Source organism: Asterias amurensis, chromosome 3 (assembly GCF_032118995.1).
Source record: "Asterias amurensis chromosome 3, ASM3211899v1".
Taxonomy (NCBI): domain Eukaryota; kingdom Metazoa; phylum Echinodermata; class Asteroidea; order Forcipulatida; family Asteriidae; genus Asterias; species Asterias amurensis.
The window spans coordinates 26,806,851-26,820,277 of NC_092650.1; the positions used below are offsets into that span (position 1 = coordinate 26,806,851).

Genomic DNA, 13,427 nt, shown 5'->3' on the forward strand with positions numbered 1-13,427 from the left:
CTTGGTTTAGTTGATGAAACTAGACGGGTTTTAATGGAAGTGTTAGTTTGTGTGAGTATGGGTGCTTGTAATGTTAATGGACAATGTAAAATGGTACGAATCAGTTTCACGAGGAAAGTGTGGACTTTAAAAAAATATAATAGTCCTACATGTACAGCGCATACCAATAAGGTACTCGAGGTGCTTGAACAAATGGAAACAGGTTATTGACACTTTTGGAATTATGAGATGGATTTGTGTAGCACCATACTGTAATGTAGCACCTTACATTCAGTAGCCCTGCCAAAAACACCGGTGCAAACCCCTTCTGTGTTACTGGATTCTTTATCAAGATTCCTCTATGCATAATACACTGGACCTACAGTTTTACGCCCAAAGAGAAGCACAGAATGGGACTCAAACCCATACTCTAGTCTGTTGATCCATGGAGGTAGAATTCCTCCATGGTTGATCAGAAACACTGAAAACGACTCTGCCACGAAATTGTAGTCAAATTGAGGTGAATGGAAAATAATTACCTGAGAAACTTTATACTGTGCTTATAAAAATACCGTTGCTGTGTGTGGATAAAGTTGTTTGCTTGTTTTAATTTATTTATTTTTTGGGGTTTTTGTGTGTGTTGTGTGTTTTTTTAATTATTTTGTAAAATTTTTTTTTAGGGGGGGGTTCAAACAGTCATATAAATTGTGATGTCAAAAAGAAACCATAAAAATGTCAAATCAGTAGTTACACCTTAACGTGACTCATAATCACTCAAGTCACAGTTGAGAGGTTTCCAGATTTATTTCCCACGACCCCCCTAGTTGTTATGGTTGATGAGAGCGATCGTGTACAACAGCCTTAAGATATTGGTTTAAAACCAACACAAGCTCAGCTTTATTCTACCAAATAATGGCAGCCATAAAAAATGATTAGTTTGTGCACTATACGCAGTCTCTTTATTTTGTTAGGTTAGTTTGACTAACAATGATCACAATTCTTTGCTTGATTTAAGAACTGGATGTTGATGTTTTGTTTGGTTAACTACAAGTCTTTTTGCCTCTATTTTTACCAGCAGCAATTGGAAAGAAACAGTGGCTTTTATTGGAGGAGGGGGGATATCTTCTGAATATTTTCTTCACTTTGACAGAAGAATTGACCATGATATTTTTTCAAGAAGGATTTTGACTGGTATATGAACTTTGTTTTTTCGGATTGAAATTTACAAGTTTGTTTCAGGGTTACCTTTGGCGGTTTCTCCGAAAGTTAGTGATGAACAAAAACTTGCTTGGTAAAGAGCACAGGAGAGCTAGCTCTTGATATTGTAAAACATTGTTAGAAACAACCACAAAATGTAGTTTTAGCGAAAGGGTTATTTTTTCACCCCAAAATTTGAAGCTGAGAAACTTCCACATGAATTTGAAAGCACACAATTCTTAGCTTAAAGTGTGTGTACCTTTCTTGCAACTCTAAAGTTTAAATGTTCTCAGGTTTGATATTCATACATGTGGTGGGATACTCCCAGTTGGGATACTGGTCGTTGACATTTACTTAAAGTATATCCTGCCTCTTAAAAATTAAACACCATGCAGAGATTGTATCCAAATAGTGGTAGTAGAATTGTATAGAAGTGTCCTCCAGTTCATAAAACAGGTTTATAACCATGTTGATCCATTAGCTAATGGTCTTAAATGAGACCTAGTGGAGAATCCATTAAAAACCAGTGCAGGAGAGCACAGATTATGAAGGACAGAAGATGCGCTTCTGTAAAACACAGAAGTAGGACTGGGGTGGTTACATAATCACTGTATCATCCTGCAATGTGTCACATAATGGATTGATATTAATGAAATTGTTGTACAGATGATTTCCTTCAATCAGTCAATATTTTATGGATTTAAATCATCCGCTCAGTGCTGTAAGGTTTGGTTTACATGTAATGTATATTTGGTTTGCGATACATGTTCAACACCATGTACATGTATGTGTTTATTGACTTGCTGGGTAAAGAACTTCTCTTTGTGCTTGAAATTTTTCCACCGCGGCGTAGATTTTTTTTAATTTGGGAGACTTCTTTACTTCCACAAGACAGATTTTCGGAACTTGGGAGACTTATCAGTTTTGAAAAGAACTGTCCTACGTTTTAACAACGTAGGAATAAACCATGGACTTCTGTTTACTTTCACTTAGTGGATTGAGGGGACTAAGAAAATATGAATTTTAAACTCGGCCGTATTATGTAATTGCTTTGTAAAAAGTTAGGAAGGTAGTGCACTCTCCTCTACTATTCAGGCTCCTAGTGGATACCCATGCCTACATCCTTACAGACTTTGACGCTCGCTTGTCCCCATCCCCCCAGCGCCTTGCTTTAACCAAAGGTGCTGGGATGGGCAAACCTATTAAGCACGCTCATTGGTTAATGCGCAATCCCATCATGCATTACACTCACACCATGCCATATTTCTATGCACTGCACGCATGATGTACTTACTGGTCAAGAATCTGCCCCAGCTGATTTGCCTTCCCTAGCGGTCCTGGAAAGACTGGCCGCTGGGGCTGAGTAAAACTTTGATGGTGATAACCCTGTTTCAGCCCCAGGAGTACCCCACAATGTAGGTGGCAACGTTGAAGTGGCTGTCTGGCCTTGAAATGTCAGGCAATATCTCAACACAAAGGGATCTCCGTCAAACAGAAAAAAGGAAGTACCGATGTAAAATGAAAGTGAAAGTGGGGTAAGAACTACAGAATGTAAATTAGACCATTGAAGCAGTCTGCAATTTTATCTTTAATCACAAATACTTGAATAGCCATTTGAGACCCCCCTGAGACCGTTGGCTTAGGTAGGAACATCCTGGTTGATCACTCTGTACAGAAGTGGGCGTACAGCTGTGTGTCTTGGTACCATTGTGGAGTGAATTACTCACTGTGTTCGATCAATAATCCAAAACCAAATATACCTTCTTTTTGTGGTGAGTGCTTTAGAATGGGTAGGCTTTCAGATCACTTCCTATCATTGTATGTAAACATTGAGGGCATTGAGCCCAATTTCATCAAAAGCAAAAAAACTTTTTTTTCTACAGAGCAAAAGACAGGATACCAGTCACAGATGCAACTTTTCAGCTGATCAGCTGATTTCCTCTTTTTCTTTGACAGTGACATAGAAAACTGAAAAACACCGATCACACATAACAAAAATGTCAGTGTGAACGGCCATTTTCCCGCTCTTTTTTTGCAATTAGAAAGTTGCATGTCTGGTATATGTACACTGGGCCCAAATACATAAAGCAGAAAATAGTTCGTAGCAAAGTTCTCCTGTGCTAAAAATGAGAAGGATACCAGAGTCATAGCTGGTACATGTGAAATTGTATTTTGGCAGAAAACTATACTCAGGTAAGCATAACTTTGTTGTGCTTAGCTGCTTTGTCGCTACTTATGCTGTTCCTTTCTAATGTACAAAAGGTAGTTCACTTGATAAAAAGTATTTAAGACATTTAAAAAGTACACATTCGAAACAAAACCCAAAAAGGGCAAATGACCAAGAATTTGGGCCAAAAGATGCGACAATGGGATAAAGATTGCATGGGAGCTGTTTTCTGCCTATTTACACATTACCTGAATCATGCTCTCTGTACATATTGAAGCTTGTCATCTCATGCATCAAGCAGCCATTAGGACAGATCAAAGTCCTTCTTTCCTTCCATTAAAAAAATCTCTTTAAATTTGTTCAGAGCGTTCATCTCACTGTCTCTTGATGTACATGTATGCATTACTTCTGTTTTTTTGCAAACAGTCTGCATCATTGGAGTATAGGGCAGGTCTTGAAATAGCCCACTGCACCCCAGAAATTGCCATGATGCCCCAGACATGTATGCTTTGTTTTTGAAAGGGCACGTGCGCCAACGGCATTTTCTCCTTAAGGGCAACCTATGAGAAAATTGTAAATTTCTACTGGAAGCATTTCAAGGGCACCAATGCAATGACCAGGGGCGGGGCATGAAGTCAATCACCTGCCATCGCAAGGGGTTTAAACACTTAAATGTCTAAACTGGATAAGATTTTTTTTTTTCAAGGGTTTAAGGTATCATGCATGTCAGTTTTTGGTTTTCCTTCCGAAGAAAAAGGAAAAGCAAGATTTTGACTTGTTTGTTGATTTTGCAAAATATCTGAATTATGCGAAGTCATGAACTGGTTCATTTGATGAAACTTCATCCAGTGATTGGTGCAAGCCACTGTGCAGCGATTTATTTAATAACTCTCACTGATGCACTTGATGGGGTGGGGTTCCAGGCTGCAAGGCTTATGTCGGCCACTTAATTAGTAGTATGGATTCAAGGAGGTTTCATACTACATGTAGGTACTTACATATGTCCAATCAATGGACATCTTGAGTTGCATCAGCAGAAGTAGCCTGGAAACGGAGACTAAGTAAATATACACACGTTTCATTACGGGAGATATCGGAATCAGTGAAGAATGTCTCTAAACTTGTAGATGATGCCGTGGGTCCTGTGCACTGAATGCTCATTCATCAACTGCACGTAAAGCCCTATTGTACATCTTTCAATGGATCGAAACTCACACAATTTAAAGTATGGTCTATGCAATGAGTTTGATTGGTAGAAATCGTGTACGCCATACATGTTATACCATATCTTTCACATCTTTGAACAATAAGCCTATTTTGAGGTATGGGGGACGTGATAGGAATGTTCTGTTTGAGTTGGCTTTATACACTCAAATTTAACCCAAACCTTATAGTGTTGTAGCATTGTGTCCGCCATACCTCAAGAAGGTGTCCTTGACTAAGGAAAAACTGCCAAGAACAAAATATAGGGCCTGTAATGTCGATATGGAAATCAGAGCTGCCAGAACACATTTGAAAGTCTCCCTAATTATGGAAACTTTGTTTTCTATTATGCTGAATGTAATTCTAAATATCTCTCTAATTGTTGTCCAAAATCTCCCTGATTGTAAGATGCCAATGTTGGCAGCTTTGGGAAATGTGCGACGTAGAATCATATTACCTCTGTACAAAGTAGGTATAGGTTCCGTCATTTGTAGAACAGTTTGTAAAGTGACTCATTTCCTGAGAATACAAATATGGAAACTCATCTTGTGCTACCCATTGATTGATCACATCCAGCCAGTCCTTTAAAGGAATTAGACACCTTTGGTATTGTTTGTCAGAGACCTGGGGGTCAATTTCATAGAGCCGCTTATCAAGTTATGCTTGCCAGAATTTAGGTTACCAGCCAAAATAACATGTCACATGTACTATTTGTGACTGGTATCCTGCTGATTTCTGTTAAGCAGAACATTTCTGAGCAATGTTTTCTGCATATATGTGCAGTTCTACAAAATTGGGCCCATTTGTTCTCACTTGGTGTATCCCAATATTGGATAAAGTTACACAATGTGAAAATTGAGACTCAACTGGTCATCGAATTTGCAATACATGTATATGAATGAAAGACATAACAACCTTGTTGCATTACTTTGTGTGCTTTCAGTTGCATTAATTAAAATGCTTCAGCTGGAAGTGTTTTTTTTTTTATTTGAGTGAGAAATAACCTCTTTCTCAAAAAACTACGTTTTCAGAGGGAGCTTTTCTCAAATTATTTTTTACTATCAACAGCTCCCCATTGCTCATTACCAAGTAAATTTGGATGCTAACGATTATTTTGAGTGATTACCAATTAGTGTCCAGTGCCTTTAAGCTACATCACACCCTGTCTGTAGAGTATCTGTCAGTTGGAATGAGTGGGAACGCTGTCTAAGCCATTTGGTTTGTCATTTGGATCAGCTGTTTTGACTTCCCTTCAGAAAGCTCTATTGATGTCAGGGCTTGAATTCGTTGTACAATTCTACAAGACCTGCAGGGCTCGTGACTCAAACTGTTTACTGGATCAGAATTTATCAGTGAAAGCAGTCTCACCAGCAGAGTTTAAAGTGTTATGTTTTGAAAATGAATCTGATCCATATTGTGGGGGCAGTCATGAAGAGGTTAAAGGAACACGTTGCCTTGGATCGGTCGAGTTGGTCTATGAAAAGCGTTCTGTAACCGTTTGTTATAAAATGCATATGGGTAGAAAGATGTTGTAAAAGTAGAATACAATGATCTACACAAATATGCCTCGAAATTGCGTGGTTTTCCTTTTACCTTGTCGACTAACACGTCGGCCATTTATGGGGGTCAAAATTTTGACTCCCATAAATGGCCGAACATGTTAGTTCGCACAGTAGAAGGAAAACCACGCAATTTCGAGGCAAACTTGTGTGGATCATTGTATTCTACTTTTAAAACATCTTTCCAACCATATGCATTTTATAAAAAACGGTTACAAACGCTTTTGTTTTGACCAACTCGTCCGATCCAAGGCAACGTGTTCCTTTAACAGGCGTGACCTTTGTTGACCTTTGCGTTTTTTATTTGTAAGCTTCCTTCTTGTACGTTGGTGTACTTTGTGGCCAAGTACATATGTACATTCTAAAACATGTTATTTACAGATTTTAGTTGAGATATAGAAAACTCTGTCTCTGATGAAATCTTGTTTCATTTTTAAAAGGAGACTTCATTCGTACACGCCCTTAAAAGGAAGAGCGAAATGTGAAACGAGCACCACATTAATTATACTGTATATATACATGATACATACATTGTACACTCATACTGAAGAATTGTAGGAATAGAAACTTTGCATGGTGGAGTACAATCTACATAAAAGGGTCTTTAATGCTTTGCGGTAACATCATTTGCATTAGTTTCCTCTTTGAGTTGCGGAAAGAACCACCACAACTCACAATGAGAGATTTCATGTATCGATACCTGATGTGAGTATTGTTACCTGAAATCTACATGAAAATACTTGTAAATGTATGTGATTTATGCACATTTATTCATTGCTAAAGGCCCGGTCCCACCGAGAACGATAATGATAACGATAACGATAATGATGCCAAAAGAACGCATTTTATTGGTTGAATCAGCGTGTGCGGATTCTGCGTGGAGCAATTCAACCAATGGAACCCGTTCTCTTTGCGTCGTAATCGTTATCATTCTCGTTATCGCTGCAGTGGGACCGGGCCTTAACGGTTGTCTCAGCAAATTTTATAGATCTCGTTCAGAAATTATTCAATTTCTGATTGTCATATTATTTGCTTCCATGTTTATGTACATTGGTTTGCTAATGTTACATGTATGTTCGGAGCTTCAAATAATGTTGTGAAAGAAATGTTGTGAAACAAAAAGTAATCACAATACACTGTATATTGTGTAGATTAAATAGGGACTGTGGCTTGTCATCAGCAGTTTCGACAACATTCTTTCTCTGCTGTAACATTTTCTTGGAGTTGTGAATTTACTTTAGAAAGCTTGCAGTTACCCTTCATAGTTGGTATGGGGGCTGGGGGTTACATGTACTTATATCTCAACCAAAAAGGAGATTGCTGCCAATTTTTAATTTGTTTTTATCTATCAGTAGACTACACCCTGAATATTAACGTGACATTTACAGCATGGCAATCTCAATGTAATTTGAGTTGTGCTGTATCAAAGAAGAACAAAAACTAGAAGAAGTGTGTCAACTGTGTACATGTGTGTACCTTTCGCATCCACAAATAACTTGATATTTATTTCTCATGCATTGTCAATCCCCTCCAGTCCCGGAAGAAGAAGAAAAATCCATCGTTGATCGAAGTGGAACCGGGAACTGGACAATGTGTCTAGAATACATGTGGCTGTAGACTTTATTCCCCATGGTCAGGCCTCGTGATTGGACAATTATTGATCCAGAACCGCAGCTGAGGAGGACGAGAATCTCTTGTTATGAACCCTAGAGGGCCTTGGGTTACGCTGATGAATCTTAATGTTCTGAAGTTTGGGAGGGGGGCGGAAATTTTGCTTTCAGTATTGTAGAATTGCCATCAAACAATTCCTGGTTATTTTGTTTTTAAAGACAGCGGACACTATTGGTAATTGTCAAAGACCAGTATTCTCACTTGCTGTATCTCAACATATGCGTAAAAAAAGAAACCTGTGACAATTTGAACTCAATTGGTCGTCGAAGTTGCGAGGTAATAATGAAAGAAAAAACACCCTTGTCACACGAAGTTGTGTGCGTTTAGATGGTCGATTTCGAGACCTCAAGTCTAAATCTGAGGTCTCGAAATCAAATTCGTGGAAAATTACTTCTGTTTTGAAAACTATGGCTCTTCAGAGAGAGCCTTTTCTCACAATGTTTTATACCATTAACCTCTCCCCATTACTCGTCACCAAGAAAGGTTTTATGCTAATAATTATTTTGAGTAACTACCAATAGTGTCCACTGCCTTTAAAGGAAAAATTATGCTTTGGTGGGATTCAAACTGAAGATCGTTGCAATTTTAGAGCAGTGTCTTACCTTCTAGACTTGAGGCAAAACTGTCTTAATTCTATATCGTTATATTTCCTGGCAGATACTTAACCTTAATCTGGAGCACTGTGGATCTATTTGTAAGGTGTGAACTCATAGAATATATTGATAATGTATTTGCAAAGGGTTGGACAGTAGAGAATGCAAAATGAGTTTTACAGTTGATTGGAGATAAAGGTGTTGAAAATAGAGCCACTTTATCAACAGTGTGAGAGAACTGGGAGCCCTCCTTCCTCTTTCTCCTAGATAACTCTTATCATATGGTGATGATTTTATAATAAGTGTGTATGGAATAAGCAACTAGACTTTCACTAATTTGTAGGAGGTCTCATGCTCAACTGGCCGTCGAGGGAGGGGGGAGGGAAGACTCTGATCATATTTCATTAATTGTAGTCGAAAACACCTGCTTGCATCTAATTAGAAAGTGATCATGTCAAAACCTCAAACACTCTTCAGGAGAAAAAAACAAAACATGTTCAGCGTCCCTGCCTGCCTCCTTGTAGAGGCCTCCTTCTCCTTTTCCCCTCCTTTTGTTTTCTTAAACAAGAAAAGAAAAAGGATACACATTAAGGATCTCACACTAATTTATTTATTAATTCATTTTGTTAAATAACCCAGCCAATTGTCTTTTAAAAAGTGTCAGCCAACTATCTTGAAGGGAAAAAAGGCCATCCTCCTTCCTTTTTTCAAAAAGGTAGGACATGTTTTGTTTTGCCCTACATGGACTGATGGACCAGATCGCTCTTGTGTCACGTGTTTATCAATGTTTCAAAAAGTGAACAGTGAGAAGTCCCTCTTCTTTTTTTCTGCTTGTTTCCTGAATAATAAAAAAGGCATCAGGGCTAGGCCTTGGCAGTGACTTGTGAAATTTAATGTACTACTCGACTAGTTGTGCCTCAATTATTCGCGACTTAGAAACTAGTCATGACTAATTTTCAATTCCCAAGATGCATTGGGACATAATGTTTTTCGCAGAATAAAGATTTGAAAAAAAGATGTGAAAGTTTACAGCTGAATTCAGTATCTACTTGCTGAGAAAACAGAAAAAGAACGTCCCAGTATTTTACAATGAATCCATCCGTGTTTGGTGAAGTAAAACCGGATACCAACCACGTCTGTCATGTTGCATTATTTGGGTTGGGTTACTATACACGTATGTAAAGTGCAGATACTCAGGTCCTTGCCATTACCAATGTTGTTTGTGTGCTTTCAAAAGTTTCATATCATTTATTGTTTTAAGGGCCACTGTATACTCTTCTCCGGTTTTAATTTTGTTAAACTACAGTGGTCGTTGGCCAATTCTGCTGGAGTGTACACAATAGCCTTTTTAATTATTATATATCAAAAAGCTCAACAAAGTGCCTCAACAAAGTTTAAAGAAGACATCTCATTGGCAGAAAGTTGTGCTCGGCAATCCTCAATGAGGCGAGTCACATAAATTCAGACAATTACAATTACAGAGACCACCTACCTAGATAGCTCAGTTGGTAGAGCAACGACACATTAATCAGGAGGTCACAGGTCCAAACCCGACTCTAGTCAATTTTTATTTTGTTCAACCACAAATTATTGATAATTTTACCCATTCAGTTTCTATTGTGGATTATTAACTCAAAGCAGGGTGAGAAGAAACAGAAAGCCTAGTTTTATGTTTGCAATATTATTTGATCGCAATTAGTGACAACATTTTTTGTACAACAAGGGTGACCTTTAGCATTCCAGGGCTTTTCTGGCAGGCAAGATAGTACATTCATACTTTTTGTCTGATTACTCCTGGGAACTTTTCTGTACAATCTTCTGCTACATGTATGCACACAATGATTTGTGTTCATAAAGTCAGATGCCTCCATATCTGTGACTCGCAGTTGTATTCCATTCCAATATTTCTTCATCAGGATTTGGTCGAAACTTCCTTGTTTTTTTATTACCAACAAGTTTCAGACCAACAAAATAATGAACCCATGTTTGTACTTTGTCCCCTCGGGGTGAATTAATTTTGGTGATGTCATTGTGGTGTGCAGTTATGTACAGTACATGGAGCATGGAGGTTTCAACCACTTCCTTGTCAAAAAGGCACTTGTACAAACTGTAATCCTTGAATTCTTATTAAAGACACTGGATACCTTAAGTAATTGTCAAAGACCAGTCTTCTGACCTGTTGTATCTGTGCATAAAATAACAAACCTGTGAAAATGAGTTCAATCAGTCGTCGAAGTTGCGAGATAACAATGAAAGAAAAAAACACCTTGTCACACGAATGTGTGTGCTTTCAGATGCTTGATTTCGAAACCTCAAGTTCTAAATCTGAGTCTCAAAATCAAATTCGCGGAAAATTACTTCTTTCTCGAAAACTGTGTCACTTCAGAGGGAGCCGTTTTATACTATCAACCTCTCCCACTTACTCGCTGGTAAGTAAGTAAGAGTGCCCATTGCCTTAAACAAAATAGCTCTTCGAGCATGAAGTAATCTAGAAAGTAGCAATGTAGTATCCTAAGTGGTAGTGTTTTTGAGAAATTACCGAAAATCAAGAGCAATTATGTCCGCACAGGAAGAATATTCTGCAAAGGAATACACAATCTTAGAAACGTTACCGCCAGGATTCTCAGATTCAAATTTTTGGGGGGATAAAAAGTGATATCTTTTTTCATAATTGCATTACTTCGAAGTAAAAAGTTTCTCAAAATGCAATTTCTATCTGAAGCTGCTGTACTTCTTACCAAGTAAATTTGTATTGCCATTGATTTTCAGTGTCATTACCAATGGTATTATAATACCTGTAGACCGGGTTGTGAAAAGCCATTCTGTAAAATGGCACCCCCAACCATGAAGTTTGTTTCCGCCTTCTAACCAGGGCTTGAGTAAACTGCTTGAAACTCGAGGGGTGGTTAAGTTCAGGGGGCTCAGTGTTTGAGAGTGTCAATGGCTGGCACAATGTAAATTTACTGATGCAGGACAAGAACATACAAATGCTGTTCGTCAGTGAATAAGCAACTTCTGGTTGTGTGTGGTCATGAATACGTTAACAGCGAACCTATAGGTCATGCGTCTATTGGAGACCCTTTTTCTGCTGTTGTTGTCTTTCAAAGTATGATTACCCACAGTGGGTGTGCTGTGAACTTTACAAACTTATAATGGCACAGAAGGGATGCCTTTTATTAGTTTTTGTGTGCTTTTTGGTACATCCGTTATGGAAAAGCTTTACGAGGTTGGGTATAAACCCAAGTGTCCTCACTTGGTGTAGCCCAACGTGTACGCATAAAATAACAAACATGCGTTTTTGGTTTATTGAAATAAATTTAAGAACATTTTTCCTTCGCAGCCAAGGGCCAAAATAGGGAAAACAGTTTAATGAAAACGAACCAAAAATAACTTGACAGGCCTTGGGACAACCTGTGTCAAATTGAGCAGAGGATAAAAGTCTGGATCCTGGTCATCGGACACTTTTGTGGCCTCGAGCAATGGCATGCACTTAAAGCCATTATACACTTTCGTACAGAAAAAAATTAAAAGTTCACAGATTTACAAATAATTTACAGGGTTTACAGAAGGTAATAGGGAAAGACTTATCTTGAAATATTATTCCATGAAATGCTTTACTTTTTGAGAAAACATTAAAACAATATCAATTCTCGATAGCGAGAATGCGGATTTATTTTTAACACATGTCATGACAAGGCGAAACGTGGGGAAACAAGGGTGGGTTTTCCTGTTATTTTCTCCCGACTCCGATGACCGATTGAGCCTAAACTTTCACAGGTTTGTTATTTTATATATAAGTTGTGGTACACGAAATGTGGGCCTTGGACAATACTGTTTACCTAAAGTGTCCAATGGCTTTAACCATAACTGCTTCATAAGAAAAATGGGAAAACTGTCTTCTGGTCTACCAGCCATTGCTTTGAATATACAATCACACGACAAAGACTTGCATGTACTTGCACGTAGGTGTGTTCGATGTTTGATCGAGGCAAAGTCTGCCTCGATTGCATCACAAAAGGTGAAGGCGGAGTCACCCCCAAACAACGTTATCTATTTTTTAAACATATAAATCGTTACAAACAATTACTCAAAAAATCATAAACATATACTCTAATGTTTTACGAAAAAAAAATTCCATTTCCAGGTGACTTTAAGGGAGCCACCACCTTATAGAGGCCATCTAGCCTTGTGATGTTAGGCAATATCTCATAACATAAAGTATTAATAACATTAATCATTTTTAAAGCTAGTTTTCTTTTTACCTAATTGTAGACAAAAATTCCAGTCAAAACATGGTATAGTGACAGGGCACAGAGATGTTGCTAGTTTTAAAAGCCTGCTTCATACTTCCTGCGAATGCCAATGCGATGAATTTTGACGACACAAATTCGCAAAGAATAATTTGCATCAGTTGACATGTGCTCAACTCCTGCGAAACATTCGGCGAGATAATAGCCCTGTGACGTCAACATTTTGTGTCGCATTCGCAGGAAGTATGAGCCGGGCTTCTTTCTACAAAATCTAATTGTCGAAAGTATGGCCTTTAAAATGTGAAGACATTTTACCATCAAGCCTTTAATCCACCTGTCAGTCGCACATCAAAAAACAAGTCTTGTAGACATTGACTGTGAGTTATTTACTTTTATGAAACCAATTTGCATTACAAATGCTCCAATAAATCTCTCAAGTTTTTGCTTCCTTCTTATATTTGTTTTGGCCCATGTCCCCGGGACCCTTTTAAAGGATGATCATTTCTCTTCACAAGACTTCACTCAAAAATGTCATCTTTTTATCTCTTTCTCCTTCTCATTACAGTAAGGTCACTTCTGGAATCTGGAGTAAATCCGAACATCGGCAATGAAGACGGATTGACCGCATTACATCAAGTAAGTGACTTATAAGATAACCGCGCTTCCAGAGTTTCTCTCTTTATGCGTTCGAGTCGTTAAAGGGTTTTGGTACCTTTTCTAGATCAAGTTTTTGGCCATGACATGAATCCCTACTCATTGTTAATGAAGATGTACATGTACATGTATGTAATATAGTTACCAAAAAAAA

The 13,427-nt window shown here is 38.1% G+C and overlaps 1 protein-coding gene across 2 annotated transcripts in view; it reads left to right on the top strand.

Moving 5' to 3' along the window:
- Nucleotides 1-13,427, top strand: part of LOC139934462 (uncharacterized) — a 72,897-nt gene that overhangs the window by 21,069 nt on the left and 38,401 nt on the right. For both annotated transcript variants that reach the window (XM_071928705.1, XM_071928706.1), the window contains exon 3: nt 13,185-13,255. In XM_071928705.1, the coding sequence (XP_071784806.1) occupies nt 13,185-13,255 (71 nt within the window). The remainder of the gene's footprint in view (nt 1-13,184; nt 13,256-13,427) is intronic.